A 25,381-nucleotide genomic window follows, 5' to 3' on the forward strand; every position below is an offset into this window, starting at 1 on the left:
CCATTGCTTAAAACTGCGAGTCAAAGGATGTGTTGTTAAGAGGACTTACGTATTTCTTCTGAATGATATTCCTCTTGGGTCTTTCCTTGCTCATTCTGAGATCCAAATGCTGATTGCAAAAGGGGACAATTGCTTCATGAATTTAAAGCCGTCAGAAATTTGCAAAAAAATATCCTGGTGGTTTTTATTGTTGTTGGTGGTGGCAGATCTTGTAATCCGACTTTTCTTCCTCTTCCCCCAAAACCAGATTCGTCTTGAAATAAATCCGAAATTGGGAAGGAAAAAAAAAAAAAAAGAGCCAAAGACGAACGAAGCAAACAAAAAAAATTCACTTTAGTAAAACACTCATAATGGAAAATTTCCCCCGAAACACACACACACACAAAAAAAACGACGCCCTTCACTCCCCCCTTTTTCCTCCAAAAACTACATCAGCCAAACGTGAAGGTCCTTAGTGTCTGATCTGTAGTTACATCTTGGAAAAGAAAAGGGAAAGATAAATAAAAAATGTTGGAAGTCACGTTTGTGCTGCAGCAGCAGTGAGAGAAGAGTCAACTCCGGCGGCGGCGGCGGCACCACAGCGAGGGCTCGCCGAGTCTCTTTTTTCCAAGCCCCCTAACCAATGAGAGAGAGGCTATCCAGCCCAACTTTAAATGGACTCTGCTTTTATACAAGTTAGGGTTCCTCGGGTAATTCCCCGTCGGAAACTAGCCGAAAACTCCCACAGCTGAGCCACCGGGCGCCAGCCAACCGCGGCGCTCACCGCCCCTGGCCCAGTCCAGAGGAGCCCCGCAGCCCGGTCGACTAGATAACGAAAGGCCGCGATGAGCCTTCCCCAGTCAACCGCCCAGACATCTCTCCCACGCCGTGCCTAGGACTAGAATTGAGAGAGGCTCCCTAAACCCAATGCATGGCACGCTCGGTAGCTCCACCTCACCCCCTTTCCCCCGGGTTGCCGCTCGCCCCACAGCCTCCACGCGCTAGCCCCTGCCACTGCCCTCGCGTCTACCTGCAGCCGGGCTGCTGGGTACGAGTACCCCAGGACGCCCGGCCCCGGGGAGAGCCGCCTATTCCCGGGGCACCTTAGAATGGTCCCCTTGATCTTCTGGAAGTTGTAGTCCCCCGAATACAAAATGGCTATGGCCACGGGAGCTGGGAACTACAACTCCCAACCTGCCCCGCGAGCCTGTCACTCAACTCCCCTCCCTCCCTCTCGCCCCCTCCCCCTCACCAGCTCTGCCAACAAACGCTTGGACGTGTCCCGCGTGCGACACTGCTAGAGGCTGGCTCGGGATTGGCTCGCAGGGCGTGTGGTCCGCGAGCGAGGAACTCCCCTCGCCGGCTCGCCCCCACCCCTCCGCCGGCGGCTGCCAGTCCTCTCCCCGTGCGCCCCGCCCCCACCCGGGCTGCGAACCGCCTGTGGAATCGAGGAATCGCGCGCGCGCGCGCCGGCCAGAGCCGCGGGGGGAAGAGGGGGACCGCGCGGCTTCCCCGGGAGCGGGAGCGGGGTTGGTGTCAGGGAGGGGTTGGAGCGGGTCCTGAGGAGAACTGGGTCACGCACCAAGAGGAATCCTCGGTGCGAACTAGTTGATCGGCGGCGCCTGCTGCTTCTACCGTGCAGCCGGTGTCACCTCAGGACACCGCCTCACGCGTCTCCACAGCCGGCTCCGGTCCGGCTCCGGGGTAGTCTGAGGTCACCTCTTCCTCCGCTCGACGCCCCGAAGCCGCACGCGCCCCCACGCGCGGGGTGAGCGGCCGCGGGGTCGCGGGGACCGGCGTGTTTAAAGGGCGCCCCCGCCTCGGCGCGCGGCACGGCGTTCGTGAGCGCGACGCCTCCCGACGAACGAGAAAGGCGCGAGGGGTGGCCCCAAAATGATACCCCAGGGCCTCCTGCAAAAAAGATAGACGCTTTTTAAAAGCTTAAACGTGATCTTTGCTCTCACGGGCCGATTGGCATCCGGTGTGTCCATGAACGAGACTAAAACACTGAGTGAAAACGAGTGGAATATGGAGACTGAGCCGCACAGCCGTGCAAACTGTAAGGAAGCATCTGGAACACCGAGTGCCAGGAATATCAACTGAGTTAGCCACGGGAGAACCTGCTTTTTTACCTCCCCGTCTCCACCCCTGTCGCGCTGAAATAAATGAATAAACGAAGTAGCAGGCTCTGGTGCATTTCTTTGAGTCTTTGCCTCATTAACAACTTTGACGAGTCTCACACAGCCATTCTGCGTTGTTAGTTTTTTGTTAGAACCGTGGGTTTGAGGAAGTAATGTTTTTAATTATCGCTCAGAATATCCTCTGAATAAATAGTAGGAGAAGTGCTCCCTCTTACTTCTTCCTCTCAATTTGATTCTCCTTCCGTTGTGTTTACCACAAAAGTTCAAACACACAAATAGGCGGGTAACACCATTGTTAGATTTTATTTGCAACGCTGGGTGAAGTAATTGGAAGGTCTCAGAAATGCCTGTTAAGAGACCTGGATTCAAATCCCACCTTGGCCACTTCCTAAAACATAACCAACGACCACTCGGAGCTGGTCAGTTTCCTCATCTACAAATGAGTGAGTGACCCAACCTTGTGGTGAGAATTATGTAATAATGTTTACTTAGCTAAGAGCCAGGCACTTTGCTGGAAGCTTCCAGTAAAAGTTAGCTGGGAATGAAAGGCTTTTTTAAGTGACTTTTTAATTACTGCAAATCTTCCCTGGTGCCATTTGCTGGTAGGTCCCAAGAGAACGGAGGCTGCTTTAGTATTGACCACCCAAGCAACTTTTACGGTTAGGTTACAACGAGGTGTTTTCAAAAGACTTTCAGATCATTTGACCTGAATAGTGGGAGTCTGGACTTCTCCACACTGTGGTGGTTTTAAGCCGCTTTCTGGGGGTCTCATGTCAGACCTGTCATTCCCCAGGCAAATATTAAAGAACAAAGGTGGGTTTTCTTCCAGGTTTCCTTAGCTAGTCCCTGAGGCTGGGCCTCTCTGTCCTGGGCCTGTGAATTCCCCTGCTGGGCTAGCAACTCCAGATGACCAGGTATTAAAAACCATTCCGTTAGTTTAGGCCTGAAGGCAGGGGGAAAGAAGGAATTTGCTCATTTCCAAAAGATTTGGATAACTTTGCTGTTGTTTTTCCTGAAAAGGAAACTAGATTGTCCTTTTTAGCAGTTGAAAGCCTTTCCTGTTGTGGAAGTAAATGTCTCTTGATGAACTTCCTTTCCCTGCCATCTTGGCAATTCCATGTATTACCTTTCCTTTCTTTTTCCTCTTCTTTTTCATTTTCAGTAAGTCTAGTTCACTCTTTCTCCTACCGAATTTTACCACTCAAAGCACTCCTCTAGACCTCTTCAAGAGGGTAGGGGGACACCCCACTAGGTATAGTGATTCTACAGCTCAGTAAAAAAGAAGGACTTTGCAGTCAATTACTAAATAGACAAAACGTGCTATATTAGCAGTTTGGTAAAGGTGCTAAAGAATGAATAGCTGAGCTGACCAGGAATTAGGAAGTTTTGAAGGATGAATAGAGGGTCAACAGTGTGAAATAAGCAGGGCAAATTTCCAGCAAATAAAATAATCATGAGAGTTGAAATTGCCACTTTAGGGATGGGGTGCACTGTTTGTTTGGGAGTGACTAAAATTGAGACTGAGAGACAGGCGGGAGCCAGGGCCTGAAAGGCTCTGTGTGCCAGGCAGTGGGGTTTGGATTTTGTCCTGAAGGCCAAAAAGAATCTTAGAAGGATTTTACCTATAAGTATAAAGCAGATTTGCACTTTTAAAAGGTAATTTTGCCTGTGTGAGAGACGGAATTAAGTATTAGAGAATAGAAAGAAACACTAGAGGCAGAGGCCTCGAGACCAGTTGAAATGTGATTGCATAAATGAGATGAGAAGTGGTGATGATCCAAATCAAGTGGCAGAGGGAATACCATATGGAGCAGAGGACAGGTTGAGAAATATTTAGAATGTGAAAAATCCATAGGACTTCAGAACTATTAGTTGGAGGGAATGGTGAAAAAGAGGGTGGTGTCTAAAATTACTCCTTGATTTAACCTTTTATGCACTTTTAATTAAATCAATTATCCTTTCTAAGAAGAATGGGAACCGGATGAGATTGAGGGAAAAAGAGGTGACAAGTCAACAGAAACGAATAAGGGTAGGCACTATTCTGGGTTTAAATCTGCTTGGGTAATCATATTTAATTAAGCATTCTTGTCCACCATTTCATTTACTATAAGAAACGACAGGGTAAGAATTAAGGAGTTAATAAAGATCAAGTAGAAAAAGTAATCCATAGTCTTGTGTTAAATGCATATTGAATTGTCCATCTTAATGCAGGGGTGACAGATTATCCAACATGCTTCCAAACATCAATCATATCCATTGTTTTCCTGAGAAAAATTCAAGATTCAGCTCCATGTTACAGTCCATTGCACTGTATCTTTATTTGTTTACATTCTCTAACTTTTTTTATGTTCCCATCTCTTCTCTCCAAATAAAACAATAAGCTTCTTAAAGTCAAAGATGCTGTCATCTACTTTTCATATCCTCCCCAAAGTTACAGAAACTTCAAAGAATTTGGAAGGGATCCAGGAACCAATTACTGTTGAATATTTCTCCAAAATTGCAATTCCCAACCATCTAGACTATTGCCAGCCATTCAGCCTGTTTCTGTCATCCCCAATTCCCTTTTGGAACACTGCTATTTTTCCTCTTGCATGATCCAAATCTGATACAGCGTTGTAAATTCTAAGACCCCAGCTTCAGCCTTGTCACCAGTTCAGCCTGGCTGCTTGGCCTACTCATTCTGGGATTCTCACTGCCTTTGCTACCCTGGCCACATTTTTTGAGCTTTCAAATTTTGTTCTCTGTTGCATTGCTGGCTGAATATGTCATTTGTTTATCTTGTCTCTCCTAATTAGAAAGTTTCATGGGGGCATGATGTGTCTTATATTGAGGTTGCCGTTGGCAATGAGGCCAATCACTAGATGGGAATCAGATGTTTCTAATACGAGTGACCTTCTGCCATTCACTTGACCCCTCTGGGCCTCAGGACCGTCATCTATAAAATGAGAGGATTGAATTTAATTACCACCAAAGACTTTTCTGGACCTAACATGCTCTAATCCTACTTTGACCTTTGTACCATGCTTCCTTCTTCCCTTCTCAGAACTGGCCCTAAAGCAGACTTAAATACACAAATGTTGAGTAAGAATTGCTAGGGAAAGTTTCTTTAGATCTGTACATCATTAATTTCCTAATATAACTTTATCTTTCTCTATGCTATCTAATATCTTTCATTTGTATAACTTTTTTTAGTGTTTAAATCATACTCTTATAAGTTTCATTTCATTTGTAAAACAACCCTGATCAAGATAGGTATTATCATCCTCACTCTACTCTTGTAGAAATAAAAGAATAAAAAGTTGTGATTTACTTAGGGTCATACAACCAGTTGGGTGGCAGATCCAGGAGTCAAACCCAGGGATCCTAGCTCCATGCCCCTTGGGCAGACAACCTCCAATGCTTTCCAATAATGTGTGATCCAAGACACATTATTCCATGAAATGTTACTAGGTTTGGCTGGGAAAAAAAAAAAAAGAAAGATTTTTTGGTGAAATAAATTTGGGAATGGCTAGCTTCCATTCAAGTTAACCTGATTACTTTACTATAGGATTCTGAAATCCCAAAGGGACATATAGTTCTTCAAACTTATTTGGCCAGAGAAGTCTTTTTTTAAGGCGCAGCTGTGTTCATGGAACACTGTTAGAGACATATTTCACCTAATATGATGAATTTATGCTCCATCAATGATTGCTGACTGACAATAATTCTTACCTAAGAGACTGACTACCATACGAGAAGTGTCTAATTTTATCGAGGTCTGTTTCATATGTAAGGGGAAGGGAAGAAGGAGAAAGGATGTAAAAAATAATCTTTGACTGACTTCAGGTTTATAAATAACGATGAGCCAGTGTACTGAGAAAGTGGGGGTTCCTATTGAAAGAAAGGAGAACAGCTATTTCAAGGAGATTGAGATTTGCAAGAGTATTTTAAAACACCCTAGGAGGTAAACTTAGAAGTAAACAGCCTTCTTCAGAGTGAGTGATGTCAAGAAGACATTAGTTCTTTTTGTTACTCAGTGTTTCCTGCCTCTGAATTTATGGTCTTATTTATCAAGCCTCACTAAAATGCCACAGCACAAGCCAGATACAATAAAATGATGTTTTAAAATCTACTGGTTGTCTGTGGAGCTCATTTATACAAATCACTGAAAGTCTCTGGTTCCTTAGATTATTTTAAATTTTTGGACTATCATTACTATTCTGTTTAGATTGTGTCTTGTATTATTGAAAGAGAGCTGGCCCTGATTCAGAAACTCTGGTAAGGCAGCCAAGCTGGGAAACCTGCAGTTCCTAAGAATAGAAGTCACTGTTTATCATAATACTGTACTCTGTGTTTGCGAAAAAAAAAACTTATCAGTGATCAACTAATCCATGGGGGATCATTATAAGGAAATCAAGGCACAGAGATTACATGGCTGCCCTTAATAGGCAGAGAAAGAGGAAAAGGTGCTGTTGCAAGTGAAAGAAGTCCAACTGAAAATGGCTTAAGGGGAAAAAAAAAAAAATGGGGGCAGGTGATTTTTTGGTTATCCTAACTGGGAAATCCAGAGTCCTGGTTTCAAGTGCTTCAAATGATGGCATCACCCTTCCCACCCTCCTTTCCTTCTTCCGTATTTCTTTTTTCTGTCAGCCTCTCCGGGCAGCCATGGAAGAGAGCTCTAAAGAAACTCTTCTTTCCTACCATGGAGGTAGGATTGGAGCAGAATTTGGATCACAATGGATGAGAGAAAAACATTCTGGGCAGCAAAAAACAATAGGGACCACGATCCACCACAGAGTCACTCTGTTAGGGCCACGCAAGTAAGGAGGATAGGAGAAAAGTGCCTAGGGATTCACTGGATTCCAGTTCAATACAGTTCAGTCTAGGGCTTCACCCTCATTCACCCCAGTTTGAGGCTTTTCAGAGACACAATGCCTCCCAAGATGCTGGTTGATCTCCATACCAGACACTCAACCCATAGCGTCTACCATACCATGCACTGCTAAACAAATCAGAGCCAATCTCCTGAAAAAAAGGTGACAGCTGCAACGTTTACACTCTATTTTCCAAAACTTTAATCTCTTCAAACCCTAGATTCACCCATGCCTTTCCAGCAACCCCATACCATCTCCCTTTCTAACCTAATGTACATACACGTATATAGTAAAACAGAAAGAATGTCACATCAACAGTTACACTGAGACTAAAATTAGTGGAATATTCATTTCTAGATTTTTGCCTTTCTCTCACTGTCAAGCATTCATTGAATATCATTTTATTAAAAACTTTTTACGGATGTAAAATTAAATGAAATACAGACCCTGTCCTGAAAGCATGCACACGGAGCACGAAGAGTTTTGCCCCCAGTGAAAAGAATGTCAAGTAATACAGAAGTGGGGCAGATATTTGAGAGTAGAAGGGATCCTTTAGCTGTCCTCAACTAAAGGCTGGCCAGGAGACGCTCCAGTCTTGAGCCTCACAGCAGGTTGCAGAAGAGGGCCGTGCCCTAGTCCTTCACTTCAGCCCCTCTCTACCCATCTCTCAGCCACAAGCCTCAAAGATATCAAAGATCCAGTAGGTCATTCCCTCTCCACCCCTTTTAAAAATTTTCTCCCCTTCCAGCTTTCCTTCCTTCCTTGCTTCTTTCCTTCCTTTCTTCTTACCTTCCCTCCTTCCTTTCTTCCTTTCTTCCTTCCTTCCTTCATTTCTTCCAAGGGTATCCATTGACTGCTTTCAATGCTCATCCTTATTATGTTCTTTCCCCTCTCCTGATCCTTGCAGCCCCTGAGTGAGCAATGCAGACTTCTAATAACTGATGCAGGTAAAGTACAGGGAACCAGGACAAGGCGAGGGATCTGGGGTTGTCAGAGTCTGGCCTTTACTATGACACAGTGACAGTGTTTTTTATGTGTCCATGTGTGCATATGTATGAGAAAAAGAAGGTGAGGATTTTCAAAATATATAATACCTAGAAAACGTGGGGCGTTTATGATTCTAGACAAATACATGTACAAAGAGAAAAACCATAACATTAATGCAGTTATTTAACACAGTATGGCTTGAGTTTTAGTCTCAACTTTTTGTGACCTTAGGGAATTGCCTTGGTAGGCCTCATTTTCTTTGTGAAGAAGTGAATGGACCTAGATGATCTCTAAAGATCCTTCCAGTAGAAGCTAATATTTTATGATTATATTCAAAGCAATACTGATCTTGATAATTTATGATCATACCAATTTTACACATTATGGTTAATTTTGCTGTAGCTTTTGAATACAACAGTAAATTCTTACTGTTTATGTTATGCTCAAAAAGTCATAGAATATAAACAGACATCATTATCAGAAAGCTGTGAAGATAGATAGATAGATAGATAGATTTATAGATAGATAGATAGAACAAGCACTGGTCACAAATTATTATGCTTCTGGCAGTCTTACTGATTGAGCTGATATTTTTGAGGATGAGATTAGGGGCACAGTTGGTGGGAGAAGCCGTATCTCCCAAAATGAGTCCCCATGGATTCTCTCCTTTTTTTTAAAAAAAAAAAAAAACTATCATGGCAACATATATACAACATAGTATTTCCCATTTTAACCACTTTCAAGTACGCAGTTCAATGGTGTTAATTATATTCACAACCATCAACCATTACCACCAACCATTGCCAAAATCCAGTGATTCTCTTAACATATAGGACAGAAGCAACCAGGAAGAAAGAAGCCAGATTTTCTGAAGTTACTAGGTGCATATCCTCTGAGATTTCACAAGCCATGCCAATATACCTGGGCTGTCCCAAACTTTCCCAGATCCCAGACATAGACGGTCAAAGTCACATTCTTTCTACTCTCCATTTGTCCACTTAAAAAGTACCTAGCACTTACCTAGGAAATCACCTAACACCTAGTAGATAAATGTTCATTAAATAACTCAGTGGACATGGGCAATGTGCCAATTACCATTTTATTCACAAGTAATTCTCTATATCTGGGGTATTCTTTCAAATAGCTCAGCTACCACCACAGAGTTGCAATTATTGGGGAAGTGAAACTGTTTGACAAGTGGCATTTAAAAGATCTCCATTTCGCTTTCTAGCCAGAGCTCCTCAATTATGAAATGTCCAAAGAGAGTTCAAAATGAAAATTTCATGGTAGTCCAGTAACATAAAATTCCCAGACACTTTTCAAATCACATGTTTAAAACTCAAGACCAATATGGTCATCTGACAAATGGTATTTGTCTGCTCCCTTGTGAATTTAACCTTCATATATGAAATGAAACTGGCCAGTGGCCAAAAGATCCTGATATTGAGTTGTTTTTCTAATAATGGGGATAGACTGTGTGGATCTGTTCTCTCACTCACTTCCCTGTAACTTGAATTAATTAGATGAGTGGGTCAGATTAGGATCTTCTATAGATTCTACTCCCAGCCTTCAGTCTCTTAGCCATCTACCATGCATCATGGTTTAGTTAAAAAATATATATATATGTAAATGATTACCAGCCCATATAATGGCTTAACCTGCCTATCACAAATCAAAGCACCCTTAGGCTGAGCCATCCTATCCTACAAATCCAGAGAATGGGAAACATCATGAGGGGCAGCAACTCCCAGCCAACGGGGTCCTTTTGGGAGCCTGGATGCAGTGATCATTGATCATCACTGGGAGTAACCTTGACGGCAGCTAGGTGGGTGAGAAAGAGGCAAGAACCAGTAGGTATCAAAAGGCCAGAGATGAATACAGAGCACAATCAGGCCATTAAAGCAACCCCCTTCTATAAGCTCTCTTGAGCCCCTTGAGATGACCATTCTGTCAATTTTAGCTTGTGATGACCTGAACACGACTTACAGGGTGGAGGGAAATAGGAGTACTCAGGGCTGGCCTGCATCTCAGTGCAGGTGGAGGGAGTGGAGGAGCCCTAAACCCTGGAAATGTTCACATACATTTTACGAGGTTAATTGTCATCCTCAACCAGTTTTGCAAATTAGCAGCACTGGCAAAACAGGTCTGAGAGCCAAAAGGGACCTCAGTCCACAGATTTGTGTATGTGTGTTTGTTTTCCATTTGTAGTTTTGAAAACAATGCCATTTTCTACCCTCCCTGGCTCTCAGACCTCTAGGATTTACCAACGCCCTAGCTTCAGCCCCTAGGATTTATCCATCCTGACCAAGCTAGCTTCCCCACCTCCTCAGTCTTCTCCCACCCAATATTCTGTATCAGTTATTAGAATCAGTCAAATGGATAACAAAGACTAGATATTGGATTAAGTCTAGGATATTAACTCCACAACCCCTCCCAAAATGAATGAAAGAAAGAAACCCACCCCTCAAAAAATATCAATATAAAATTTGAATTTTATATCATGCTCAAAGTCCTATTCTGTCTGCAATAAAATGTAAAAATAATTATTAAATTATTAGTTGGGCAAAGACAAATATATTAGCCTGAGCATGAAGACGTAAGGAGTTCTCAAGTATAATGTAGTAGCTTCTACCCAAGGAGGGAAAATGAAGAGATACAATAACAGTTAATGGTGTTTTGAGAGGTTACTATCTCTCTCTGGACTGCTCAACATGCCTTGGAAAGGAAGTGGCAAAACATGCATTACCTATCTGGTGAGGGTAGCATAACATTGTGAATATAATTACCACCAATAAATTGTATACTTGAAAGTAGTTAAAATGGGAAATTTTATGTTGTATGTATGTTATTACAATAAAAATCCTTTTAAATTTACTCATCATTTTAAGTGTGTGAGTCCATATAAGTATAAAGAAATTTCAGCCTTCTTTAACAAAATAAAACTCAGAGCTTTCAAATTGGCAAAGGAGGAAGAATCTCATTCCACCTGGAGAGGGTCAACCAACCCTGGTAGACCTGATTCTTGATCCAAAGATTTCCAACTCTGGGGAGGTGGGTATGGAGATGAGGAGATGAGGGATGATGTATCTCAATTTTCATCACTGTGGTACAAGAATGGACCCAATATCCACAGCCAGGACAAGGCTAGAGCATCTTCCCTATTAAAGAAACTGCATTTTAAAAAAGCTCCACGTTTCTCCTCTCCAGCATTCATCCTAGGGTCCTGCCTCTTCCCAAGAATTAGCACCATCAATTGGCCATTTGAATCCTTTTTCTCCTAAAGGTTAGGGAAAGAAGGCTTTCAAAAAGATAAGATGGCTTTCTATCCCTAAAAAAATATTTTCTCCCAAATTTGTAAATAAAAAACCACCAATGTTTTGATGGGTTGAGCCCTCTACCATAAGTTTTACCCTTGGGAAGACGGTTGCTGCAAAGGAGAGGCTAGGCCTCCCTGTATTTGTGCCTAAGAGTCTCCTCCTGAATGCCTCTTTGTTGCTCAGATGTGGCCCTCTCTCTCTGGCTAAGCGAACTTGAAAGGTGAATTCACTGCCCTCCCCCCTACGTGGGATCAGACACCCAGGGAAGTGAATCTCCCTGGCAACGTGGAATATGACTCCCAGGGAGGAATGTAGACCTGGCACCGTGGGACGGAGAACATCTTCTTGACCAAAAGGGGGATGTGAAAGGAAATGAAATAAGCTTCAGTGGCAGAGAGAATCCAAAAGGAGCCGAGAGGTCACTCTGGTGGGCACTCTTATGCACACTTTAGACAACCCTTTTTAGGTTCTAAAGAATTGGGGTAGCTGGTGGTGGATACCTGAAACTATCAAACTACAACCCAGAACCCATGAATCTCGAAGACAGTTGTATAAAAATGTAGCTTATGAGGGGTGACAATGGGATTGGGAAAGCCATAAGGACCAAACACCACTTTGTCTAGTTTATGGATGGATGTGTAGAAAAGTAGGGGAGGGAAACAGACAGACAAAGGTACCCAGTGTTCTTTTTTACTTCAATTGCTCTTTTTCACTCTAATTATTATTCTTGTTATTTTTGTGTGTGTGCTAATGAAGGTGTCAGGGATTGATTTAGGTGATGAATGTACAACTATGTAATGGTACTGTAAACAATCGAAAGTACAATTTGTTTTGTATGACTGCGTGGTATGTGAATATATCTCAATAAAATGATGATTTAAAAAAAAAAAAAAAAAAAAAAAAAAAACCACCAATGTATTTGATTTTGCTGATTTAATAAATGGGTTTATACTGTACTAGAGTATTAAGTACAATTTAAATTTTTATAATAATTTGCAATAATTTAAAAAGCCAAATATGGGTGTCCTTTCAATCCCCAAAAGGTCTTATGTTATTTATTCAGAGTCCAAATTATTATCTATGTAAAGAGAGGCACTTAATAAAATATCTGCTTTCTCACATCTATGGTCAAGGTTGACCACTGGTCATTTGCTATCCATTTGCTGGCTTTCATGGTGAAAGCTCTACCATTAGAAAACACTCTTGAAAAGAAAACAAAAATTTATCCCTGTGGGGTAAGACATTCCAAGCTGTCTGAATCCATTGTTTTTTTCAAGGAAAGTAGGGGAATGGAGTATTAACCCATTATCAGTCGTTAATAGGAAAGCATGAATTAAGTATCAGAGATGAGCAAACTAGAATCTAGCAAAGTCTAAGGAAATGCAATGAAGTGTTGATGGCATCCTTCTTAAATTTTAGGATAGGCAAGCAACTGTTTGAAATGCAGATTTCTGGCCTCCAGCCTAGAATTCTTCTTTCCTATATCTAGGGTGGGGTCCTGGAATTTGTCATTGAACAAGTACTCCAGATGCTTCTTACGTTATAAATCTTTTCATCCACACTTTTGAAAACCAGGATGCCCCTTTGATTCTCTTTCAGCGTCTCCCAGGCCTTTCAAAGATGGCCTAAAAGCCTCATTTGGTCATCTGGAGGGACCCCTGGGGTTTTGCTCTCTCCAGGATAATAATTTTTCTCTCTGTACAACGTGTTGCTTACTGACATTCCTAACCACCCAGTTCTGTGTGAACTAACATCTAGAGCTAGAGATGTGCTGCATTCTGGCTAGACAATGTCAAGAGGGTGCTCAGGGCTAGAAACAGCCAGACCTGAGTGAGGTTCTACATGGGCAAAAGTAGACTCTAGGTTGGGTATTTGGAACAACAAAGGTTTGGAGGAGTTAGGATGTAAGAAAAGAAAAGAGGGTAGATGAATGTCAGAGATTATTTATTTAAGGTGAGTCCTGCTTATAGACAATTAATGTTCTTTCCACTTACTCTTCTCTAGAGAGTACAATATATTAAAAGTATCTTTTATATCTCAGTTTTCTTATGAAAATAGAGAATTTATCACATGCTTTAATGTGGATTTTCATGAAAAAAATGGAACTACAAAAACTAATTAAAAGGAAAAATAGCATAGAAACACAAGGTATTTTTGTAGAAGCCTATAAGATGTGACACAAATACACTCCTGAAATCTTGATTATGCAGCAAATCATGTATAGAGAATTTGCTTTTCCTGGGTTCTCATTAGAATACTGGAAAAGCATTTTTATGGAAAATTACGGTAAGTATGAACTTTTGCAATAGCCCTCTCATATCCAATTTCCCAATCTACCATTCTACCCAGGACTATCTGCTGTCTTAAAAATAATCATAATTACTCCATTCTTCAAAACCTGATAATGTAGGCTAATTAATTAAAAATGTGTATGACAACCCACAGAATTCAATCTAGGCCCAGTCATCAGGTGTTAGGAGCAGTTTCTTTGCCTTCCCTGTCAATGCTTTTAGGCTAAACACTAGACCAACAGCCTCTTCTCTTTCTTTGCTTTGACTACCCTGATCTCCAGTGTCTTCAGAGAGAAATTTACCAACCCAAATCTTCTGTGTTCTTCACACTTCCCCCTTAGTACTTACTTCTACTTTAAAACTGATAAAATCTTTTTTAATCCCCTAACTCCCCCCAGAAAGAAATACTCTTCAACAGATTTGTCAGTCAAAAGAGAACACCTCCCTCTTCTTCTTACCACCCAGTGTTCTCAGTTTCTGTCTAACTTCTCTTTCAGCATCCACATATCCAGTGCTCAATAGCTTATATGTGGTTAACACTAGTGTGTAGTACCCAACAACAACTCTATAGGTTCAAGCAGAATAATTTATTATTGATGGACTCTTGAGCCCAAGTTCATGTGAATGACAACCATAGCCAGGGAATGTTGGGACCAGGCTTAAAAGTCTACTAGTTGATGGATTATCAACTCATTCTGGTTTGCCCAGGACTTTCCCAGAATTAACACTGAAAGTCCCACTTCCTGCAAAATCCCTCAGTCAAGGACACGGTTGGCCCTCTCGCTTAGAAAGACATTCTAGACTACAAGCTACATGAGGGCAGACCTTTGTTTCACTCTTGACTATACATCCAATGATAGGCAGAACAGACCCTCAATCAGTACTGTCTGAATGGCTGAATCAATGAATGGCCTTTGAACAAAGTCTTCTTTAATAGTACCCATTCCTCTGAACCCTTGGGAGAAAAGATGTAATATAAATTCCAGATATCAGTTGATCAGTTGCCATCACCATCATGCACTCTGCCTCTCTGGTCCACAAAGGATTTTTTCTCCAGCTGAGTTACCTCTCCAGGACTCCCAAGAAATTCTTCCAATTCTTGCCAGTGTTTGCCAAAAGACCTGCAGGCCTATCTTTAAAAGCTGTGATTTTAAAGCCAGCTGCCTTGGGGAATCATGGGAGTGGCACAACTTCCAAAATCCAAGGTTAATAGGCTGTGAATTGTCACTTTCTTCGCACATTGTCCCTGCTTCAGCAGTTCCTTTAACCTACTGTCATTCAGCCTAGGGAGGAGAAAAAAGTGGGAATAGCACCAGCTGGGAGGGCAGCTGACAACAATGCTCTCTCCTCCCCACCCTGCCCACCCCTCTGCCCCCCAAAAGCACCAGGCATTCAGTTATACAGTAGATGTTTATACAGTCTGCCCAACGTGAATTCAAATTCATTTACAAGTCATTAGGGCTAATTACTCACCTTTGGATCCTGTAATATCATTTGCTCTCTGCCAAACTGACAGTGTTTGGTTTTTTGTTTTTGTTTTTGTTTTTGTTTTTCCTGTAGCTGGGTAGGTAAGGCTGCTCAAATCACGTTTAAACTAATTCAGGTTGTTGCAGGGGTTGGAATGAATGAATGAATGATTCTTTTAATTTGAGAATAATTCAGTCCTACTGAGGAGAACTGGTTTACTTGGAAGGCACTAGTATGAATCCTGGTACTATTTATTTCCTTTAATTTGGCCAAGATTTGAAAGCATGCAAATGTTTCCTTTGTCTTTCTTTTAGCCATCAAAGTTCCAATTTTCTTTCTTCTCCACTTTCAAAGATGTATTGAGTCACACTCAGTATAAAACACTGTGCTAAGATATGAGATGGCTAGAAAAAAATTAATAAAGTTGTCCCTGCCCTGGAGGAGACTGCAGTCTACTTGAAAGAAAAGTTTACACACAAGGGGAATGGACCAAGAGAAAACATACAATCATTCTGTGATTAAGCTTCCGAAATGGTACAAGTGTGATCCCCAGACTGGCCGCATCAGCATCACCTGAGGACTTGCGAAATATGCACATTCTTAAGCTCCACCCCAGACCTACTGAATCTGAAATCTAGGCATGAGGCCTGGCCATCTGTGTTTTAACAAGTCCTCCAGGAGACTGTGATGCTTGCCCAGGTTTGCGAACCACTGGTGTTGACATTTAGTTCAGAGAAGGTCGGGGAGGGATGGGGAAACTGGAAAGGAACATGTTAACCAAGTTCCAGTTTCCCAAATTACCTAGGAAATTTCTGTATAACTCTCTTTACAACTAAGTTGTTTTTTTTTTTTTTTTTTTAATCACTTGTGTTAATAGTTATTTATTTGTGATTGTCTTCCCTTCTTCCGTTAGACTGCAAGCTCCCCATAGGTAGAACCTTCGGTTCTACTTCCTTCCCAACCTTTGACAGTATGCTGAAGACAAAACTTTATGGTGTTTTGTGCTGTTCCTGGATTTTATATTTCTTCTGTGATTCATTGCATATATATTAAGGGCCTGTTACATGCATGATATTGATATTGAAGGGAGTGGGGCAGAAAGGTGTGTCAGAAATGACCCTTGTCCTTATAATCTAGTTGGAACAAAAATATATCCTCAAGAAAAATTAAATAACAGCACAAGGTGGCATATGACTAAGTACAAATAAATAATTTAGATAGTAAATTCCATAGGATTAAAAAAAAAGGGAGACCATGATCCTGCAAACTGAGAAGGCTTCCCAGAAGTGGTGACACTTGAGAGGTTTAGAGTGGCCTAGAACTTTGGGGAAAGACAGAAGAGGGAGAGAAGAAAGGGATTAGGTTGTCTTGGGGAAAGAATATAGGTATTCAAGGAACTTCAGTAACAGCCTGGAGGGGGGGAATTTAGAGAACCATGAATGACAGGCGCAGTTAGAACTTTCCCCTTATGTGTATGCTTTGAGTTATTTTGCTTTGGGGGCAGAGCGAATGACAAAAGGAAGATTAGGCTGAGGGTCTTGTGCAGAAGTAATTAGAGGTAGAGAGGAAAAGGAGCAAAGAATACCCAGAAGGGGTTCATGTAATAACCTCAGTCACTCAACCCCACTCCCAAGGAGCTTACTCCAATATCCTGGGGTAGAAGAGAGGGATTCTAGTGGTGACAGACTATTGGGGATTGACTCATGTTCCCCACAAAAGGCGTGTTCAGGTCCCAACCCCTGGTCCTGTGGGTGTGAACCCATTGTAAATAGGACCTACTGAAGATGTTAATTTTAGTTAAGGTGTCGCCCACTAAATCAGGCTGGGTCTTGACCCTGTTACTGGAGGCCCTTTAGAGAAGGCCACAGTAAGGAAGCCATGTGGAGGAGAAGTGGAAGTCAACAGAACCCAGAAGAAAACGGAGAAGTCATGGCCAACATGGCCACATGACAGAAAAGCCAAGGACCACGGATCACCAGCAACCAGCCGCAGAATGGCACAGTCTTCAAGGAGAAACCACTGCCATGCTGATACCCCGATTTGAGGCTTCTCCTAGACTCAAAACCATGAGCCAATAATATTTCCCATTGTTTAAGCCAACCCATTGAATGGTATTTATTTTAGCAGCTAGGAAACCAAAACAGAGGCAGAATATTCTATCAAGAGTGCGATAAGCACTACCCTAGAAGGATTGAGAGGGAACTTTGGGGTTAGCCAGTTTGGGCTAGGTCAGGGAAAGCTTCCCAGATGAGGGGACCCCAGAGCTGAGCATTTATCCAAGTGCAGAAGTAGGAGAAGGGTGATCCAGAAAGGAACATCCTGTGCAGAACACAGAAGCAGGGGAGCACATTCCAGAAATGGCGAACACATTGGTTGGCCTTGGAAGTGAGCAGAGACGAGATCATGAAGAGCTCATGGTAGAGCGGCTTAGGGCTTGCTTTCATGGTGTCAGGGAGATTGACAGGGCCAGGAAAGCATTTTGGAAAGAGCACTCTGACGATGGCCTGAAAGGATCGAAGGGGCTGGCATGGCATATGGAGGAGTAAAGGGCGAAAGGCCAGACCTGGGGGGAACTGTGCGAATGTCAAGAGCATTTGGGTGGAAGAACCGGCCAGACTTGACAATGAGTATGAGGGGTGAGGGACACGGAAGGGGCAACGCATAAAAAACTCAGTTTTTTGAGCTTGGGCCGCTCAGAGAATGCTGTTACTGTTGAGAGAAATAGGGAAGTTAGGAGGGGAAACTGGTTTTTGTGGGGAAACTGGGGGTGGGAGAAAGATGATTTTTTCAGTTTTGGACATGTTAAGTTTTCTTTCTTGAGCTGGTATGTTTGGTTTCTATAGTTGTTCCTTCTTCCCTTAAAACTTAGTTTTGGTGCTTAGAAAAAAAAATTAAAAGAGCCCAGTTGCATATCTTGCATAAGATCTAGGCGCATCTATTTATACAACTGAAAATTGCCCAAGAGCCTAAGGGATCAATAGACAACTGAGTTGCTCCAGATTTTCAGCGACAGGAGCCAAGGTAAGGAGGTACACTGGGAGGCTGTCCTGCCTGGGGTTTTATTCTTGTCTTCTCCAGCTGCAGTGGAAGGGAGACTTGGGAACCTTGCTTGGTTGGCAAGACTTTTGTTTTTCTGAGGAGTCCTTACTCCAAGAATGAGGGCTTCCTGATGGACCTGTCTGACTAGAATCACAGGTCTCTCGTCCTGGATCATACTGGTTCAGCTTCCAAAAGAAAAAAGCTTCCTAAACAGACTCTTGCTATCTGGACACAGGAGCCAAGTTGTTTGCACCTTCATAATACATTCACTTACCTGGAATATTTTAGAGTCCTACTCACACTAGTAGCTGGGGCTACCTGTCAGAGAGAAAATGGGTCAGCCTGGCTTTCCTGATCACTGGAGGGGAGAAAATCCCACAGTGTGAAGTTCAGACAGGGCAGAACAGCCTGACCCTGGCTCCCCTCCACAGGGGCTAGAGTAGAGCTGGTTGGAATGGGGTGAGCTGACCTCCCTGGCTCCCAGCAAACTCCTTAAAATTACCAGCCGTGCTGCTTCCTGGACTCTCATAAGCATGCAGAGAGCTCCCGACTGACCTCTTTGTGCACAATAATAAGTTTAGCTTGATTTTCTTGGGATCAAGCTAACCCTACTTGGACAACTTCCTAAGCAGGAGTGAAGCATTGCTGAAAAATAACAGTGACTTTCTTAGTTTGAGAGTTGATGGAACTGCAGCAGCGCTTCTGAAATCAAGGAGAAACCCTGATTCATCACTGACACTTGTCTTTATCCTTCTGGCACCAACAGCCAGTCAGTCTTCCTCCTATACAAGGTGTCCTTAGAAACCCATCTACTTCACTTCATCTTCACCACTAGCCTCCACCTCCAACACTTGCCAGTTCCACTGTAATACACTCCAAACTGGTCTTCTTGCCCTCACTTTTGCCCAGCTATAATCCATTCTCTACAGTGAAGTGATAATTGTTCTTCCCACCATATATATCTTCTCATGACCTGTGTTGGCTTGTCTGCAAAAGTGACTGCCAAGAATTACTCTCATCCCTATACGTGCCATCTTCCCATCAAGAGATAGAATCTATTTTCCCTCCTCTTGAATCTGGGCCTTATCACTTTATTTTTCCCTGAAAACATTTATTATGTAAATATTAAAGCTATGTGATAGTCAGTTGTGACAAACTGGTGGGTTTGCCCAAGGTTGGCCCTGGAGCAGAATCTCCAGGGCAGGGGCTTCCTTGCCTTCTACAGGCCCAGCTCTTGCCTCAAGGGGACCTTGGACTCTCAGCTGGTCCAAACAGGACAGATAGACGGCCAGTCAGATGACGAACCATCGGAAAGGCCGGTGGAGACGAAGGTTGGGAGGGCAGGCTGGTGGCCCTCTCCTGCCCCTGAATCATCTTCAGGCTGAGCTGTGGACAGGCTCTGGGCTCCTGGTTATCTTATGGCTCATTCTGCTGCTGCTTTTGGTGACAGAAGGCTTGTACCAGCCCACCCAGAACTGGGTGTCCTAGACTCCCTTATCACTTGCTTTAACCAAGAGAAGGTAGAGAAAGTGACATTCTGGGACCTCTAAACCCAGGCATTAAGAGCCCAGCTTCTTTCATGGGATTCAGCAGCCATGTAGAGAAGTTTGGGCCAGATTACTATATGATGAGAGGCCAAATGGAAAGGTGGAAGACCAGGCAGGCCCTAGATGTTGCAGCCACCCTAACTGAGGCAGCGGATATGTGAGTGAACCCATCAAGACATTCCAGCTCCAGAGACGTTGGATTCTTCAGTTCCATTCAAGCCACTGCAGCTCACACCAGATGGAATAAAGAAGACCCAATCAAACTGCAGAATCATGAGCAGAAAAATGGTTACTGTTGTTTTAAGCCACTAAGCTTTGGCATAGCTTGGTTCCACAGCAATAGATAGTTGAAGCATATTGTAGTTTTTAAATAAAATCAAATTTCCTTAAAATGGCTCTAACCTGGCGCTTACTTCTCCATCCTCATCTCTCACCACTCCATCTCATCTTCCACTTATGAACCTCACTTCTCCCAGGAAATCTCTGATTCTATGAGACTGGGTTGGGACCTTATCAAGGCTTCCCGTAGAACCTGTATTTACCTTACTGTAGCACTTAGCAGACCATATTGTAATGGCCTGCTTACTCATGGGTCTCTACAATTATGCTTTTAATTCTACCAAGGTGAGGACTGTCTGCCATTTCAAATAATTGTGTCCCTTGCCCCTAGTATACTATGCAACACAGCATGTGCTCATTTAATATTGAATGAATGAATGAATGAGTGAATGAATGCCCAACCAAATAAGGAGTTAGAACTATGAACTATTCTTTTTAGATTTGATCGTTTTTACCTTTCTCTTATCATCCCCAGCAGATATATCCTTCTAAAAATTTTGTTTCCTATACTCTGAATCTTCAATTTCTCCTATTTCAGCTGTTTCCAAAGGGACAATAACATATTCTTAATAATCAGTCCCAGGACATGATGAAACCTTGAAGTGATGAATCATCAGAGATTAAAATGTAGTTTTAATTTTTTTTTAATTTAGTAAGTCAATTGATGACAATCTATGTCAGTAACTCAATCAACTCAAATGATAAAAACAATCCAAATATTTGCCCATCCTCGATTACAAAAGCAAAACAAAACTTGCTTCTATATGTGTTTTCACTTTCTGAGGGGATTCCATAGCTGTTACCCATTTGATTCTCACCGCAATTATGTGAGATGAGTAGAAGAGGTGATGAGTGATAAATTTCTATTTTAGAGGTTTGGAAACAGAGGTCATATTGGTGTCCAAGGTCACATTGCTGGTAATGGAAACAAGTGAGCTAGAAGCAATATCTCTGATGACCAGTCTACCCCTTATGGTTTTTGCCCCATATAGTCTCCATGAAGACAGTAGGAAGACCAGTTTATTGAATAACTAGAAGTTGTACTTGAGATGTTATTTTTCTTTATGGTATTTAGTTATTAAACTTTCCTCATCCCTTTTTAAAAAACATTTAACTTTTAATTATGGAAACATAAACACACACACAATAATGTAAGTAAAGTCAATAGCGTGATGAACCCTCATATACCATTTCCCAGCTTCAACAATTAGCAATGTTTTGCCTTCTTGTTCTATCTAGACCCTCATTTTTTCCCCCCAGAGTGTTTTAAAGTAAATCCTAGACATCATTTCATTTCACCTGTAAATGCTTCATTAAGTATGTCTGAAAGATAAGGGGCTTTTTTCTTTGTCTAAAATGTAACCATAGTACTATTGCATACCTACCAAAATCAGCAACAGAGCTTTAACCTTATCTAACGTGCTGCCCATATTCCATTTTTGCAGTTGGTTAATTCAAATCAGAACCTAAACAATTGCTGTTCATTATTTTTGGTTGATATATCTCTTGAGTCGCTTAATCTACCCCTCCTCCTTATCATTCATTTGCTGAAGGAACAAATTTGTTTGTCCAATAGAATTCCCTAGGACCTGGCAGATTGTATCTTCTTGGACATAAAAAATTATGTTGATACATAATGCATTGCATGTAATCCATCAACGCTAATGAAATATATTGGAACAATTTATGAACATGCTATTACACATAATAAACACTGCCACATTCCGCAAATCTTTATTGAGTATCTCTTCTGTAAGGGCTTCCCTTTCTAATCTCTCAGTTAATGGGTAACACCTCCCATGCAAGAAGCCATGGTGAAATATTTGCCTTCTTGTTTCCCCTATTTCTGCATCATAGATCCCATAGATCCTGCCTAAGAAACTCAAACTCACCCCATATTTTTACTTAGTTCCTACCGTCACTACTCTACTCTAAGACCACCTTGACTGAGTCTGAATCCCCATAGTGGACTGCAGCTAGATTGTAAGCTTCACATAAGCTTCATGGTACCTTGTCTGTCCACCAAACATAAAGATGTCTCCACTGCCTAGCACACTGTGCAGTACACAGTCAGTACTCAGTACATGTTACTCGAGTATATGCATGAATAAATGGGCTTCTTACCTCTAATCATTGTTATTTCTTATCCAATCTGAAGACTTAGACTAGATTCATCTTCCTAAAATTACCATCATCCATCTCTCTTTACTGAGTACATTCTGCATTTAATGGTGTGCTGGAACCAGCTCATATGGCTTCACAAGGGCCAATTTTAAAATGCAGAAAGTGCTCAGCTGGGTTCTTGGAGTATCTTGATTACTTGGAGTCATCTTACCTATCCAAATATTTTTTTCTATGCCCTCTCCTGTGAATCATCCAAACTAATTAGACTGTCCTCACTGCCCCACCCCCCAGCAACCTGGCACCTTCTATTTTTACTCTTAGCTGCTGCTTCTTCTTTTATGTTTTTTTGTACCATGTTACTCTTCATACCTAATACAGATAGGAGTTACCGAGTCCTAATCCAATGCACATTATAGGTAACACACACACACACCCCACATCCACAGCTTGAAGCTGGAGTGTTTGGGTTAATTAAAAATTGTTGTGAATAAGCAGTTACAACAGTAACAGTATTAGCCATCTATACATTACAATTTTAAAAGCCCTACAATAGGAGAAGAACCCTAAAACCATCCTGTGCATGATCTCATCTCTATTTCGAGCTCTTAGCTTCTTGGGAGCCATTGAAAACCAGCACATGGCACAATGCTTAGAGTATAGAAACAACAATTAACATTAATTGAGCACACACTGTGTGCCTGGCTTTCAAAAATTTTATTCTCTTTTTAAAAAATTTTATAACATAAAATTTGCCATTTTTAAGTGTACAATTCAGTGGCATTAATTATGTACACAATGTTGCACAACCATCACCACCATCCATGACCAAAACTGCTTCATCACCCCAAACAGAAACTCTGCACCCATTAAACAATAATTTCTCATTCCCCTCTCCCCCCAGTCTGGTATTTATTTTAATTAATATTCTCCATAAGTTTATGAGGTAGGTATTGTGGTCCCTATTTTATAAATGAGGAAACTGAATCACAGAGAGTTTTCCCCAGCAAAAGCTTTTCATCCCTCAGTCTTCATCTCCATCTTAGTAAACATTACTACCACTCACCCCATTGCTTAAGACACTAACCTTGATCCTTCTCTTTTCCCTCAGTCCCCCAATAGCCAGTCATCATGTCCTGTTGTCTCTACCACCAGATTCTACTCTGAATGGCAATCTGCCCACTTCTGTGCCTATTGCCATCAACCTAGCTCAAACCACTATCATCTTTCACCGAGATCACTGGTTCCTCTGCTTCCCGTTTCCCCTGATCTGGTAGTCAGAGCAGTCTTTGAAAAATGTAAATCAAACTTGATAATTGTACTTAATGTGGTTACATAAGTGAATATTTTCTAATATGTTCTTAGGAAATGTACATGGAAATATCAGGTGTTCAAGGAGCATGATGGATGCAATCTGCTCTCAAATATTTAGAAAATGAGATAGATAGAGAGATAGAGAGATAGAGAGATAGGATGATATAGCAAATGTAGCAAAATATTAAAAGTTGATAAATCTGGGTATCTGATCAGGGGGTATATTAGAGTTCTCTGTGTGCTTTTTTTATTTTTGCAACTTTCCTGTAAGTTTGAAACTATTTCAAAATAAAAAGTTAAAAAAATTAAATCAGATCATATTACTCCCTTGAGTAAAATCCCAGTGACTTCCTCCAGCATTTAGACTCCAACTTTATTACCTTTGGGTAAGTGCTGTTGATCATGGAACAAGACATTGCAGATTTTTTTGCTTATTCGATTTTGTTTTGCTTTATCACTACCTTTGCTAGTCTCAGAGAGTTTCCCTTCCTTTGAGTTTATATTGTCAGGATATTTAGGAAAAGATTTTAGGAACTCCCCCATTCTTTGAGTTTTCCTTCAAATGCAAATAAAATCATTTACCATTTAGATATACTGTAAAAGAGGAAGAAGCTTCTTGAAGCTAAACCAGACTTCCTTTTTCTGTGTGTGGTCTCAGAGTCATTTAAAGGCATAGAAGGGGTGAGCAATTGGAAGGGGGGGGTGGTGGTGGTGGTGGTGGTGGTGAGCTAATTCCAGTAATATAAAATAATTGAAGCTGGATCAAATTATAAGACAGCAAATCCCACACGATTTGACATGAGACAACTTTTTATGGTAAAGTGTTAAGTACTTAATATTTTATTTTCATTGCAGGTCATCTTGCATCGTGCCTGAAAGCTATGCAAATGTTCTTAGAACAAATGTGCATATGCTTATTAGATTTAACAATCCACTGCTCACATTTAGTAAAAGGGTCAGGCCAAACCTGACTCTCTTGAATGAATGAGCCTCATTTGCACTTCTGGTGACAAAAACCTTCCTTCACAAACCAAAAGGATGGGATGGGGACTGGAGGGATAATAAGAGGACTGTACATTTAGTGAGTAATGCTGACTTAATCACTTTTCACCCCATATATTTTATTTTCCTGGGCCCCTGTACGTGTGGCATGTTTCCCCCCAAGTGTTTTAATTTGTGGCTGGATTATCTAGGAAGCAAACAAGGCAGCTGTAGAACGGAAGCCAAGGCAAAACACTTGTGTTTACCCAAACTCCATTCTTCACTTTCCCTGTGTATGAGGGACTTTTATTGATTGTTTGATTAGGTAAACTGGAAAGGGAAATAATTCAGTGGAATATTAGTATTATTTTAACCATTCTGCTGATTTTCATGTGATCAGAGGGAAATTTGATTCATTTTCCTACAACAATAGTGACTTTTGACAATGCTTTTGGATTCTCTCTTTAATAATATATTAAATATATGATATACTGGTTGCTGGAGGCCCAGAGCTGAATCAGGAGTTTAGCAGGAGGTGGACAGATACAGTTGACGTATTGGGCTGCATTTCCACTGCTCTTCCAACCACCTTGTAACACAGCCCTTCTCTGGGGACGCGAGTGAAATTGTGGGAGTGAGGCCTTCCCCAGTTGATGAAATGCTTCGTCATTTCTGTCATCATGGGCTAGGGTGAGCACCCATCTTCAGTAATAAGGCATGACTGTAATTCCTCACCCTCTGGCTAGTATTAACCATGATTCATTTCATGAAAGAGGAATCAAAGCCTCTGTGGGCCCAAAGCACAGCTAAACTGGAAGGATTTCAGGTTTGGGCGTGGGAGGCCTTTCCCTTTATAAAGAGGGGAATGAGTGTGTTCTCCTAAGGGAAAGATGTCTGGCTCTAAGGAAGGAGACAGATCGCCTCTTCTATGGGAAAGGTTTTATTCATTATCATGAGAAACCAAGCTCAATCTTTTTTCTTTCTCTCTCTCTCTTTTTTTTTTTT

The 25,381-nt window shown here is 41.8% G+C and overlaps 1 protein-coding gene and 1 pseudogene across 2 annotated transcripts in view; both read right to left on the reverse strand.

The window, feature by feature from the left end:
• JARID2 (jumonji and AT-rich interaction domain containing 2) overlaps nt 1-1,091 on the reverse strand; it is a 243,329-nt gene extending 242,238 nt beyond the window's left edge. The window contains exon 1 of one of the 2 annotated variants that reach the window (XM_037842110.1): nt 1,010-1,091. Coding sequence is in view for 1 of the 2 variants with exons in the window: in XM_037842105.1 (XP_037698033.1) it covers nt 50-94 (45 nt within the window). In the remaining variant the exon portion in view is untranslated. Of the gene's footprint in view, nt 1-49; nt 615-1,009 lie in introns of those variants that run through there. The other variant, XM_037842105.1, reaches the window with a different exon arrangement.
• Nucleotides 1,092-1,645: 554 nt separating this feature from the next.
• The window catches only part of LOC119540832, a 41,544-nt pseudogene continuing 17,808 nt past the window's right edge, over nt 1,646-25,381 (reverse strand).

This window comes from Choloepus didactylus, chromosome 7, assembly GCF_015220235.1.
Source record: "Choloepus didactylus isolate mChoDid1 chromosome 7, mChoDid1.pri, whole genome shotgun sequence".
In the NCBI taxonomy this organism is placed as follows: domain Eukaryota; kingdom Metazoa; phylum Chordata; class Mammalia; order Pilosa; family Megalonychidae; genus Choloepus; species Choloepus didactylus.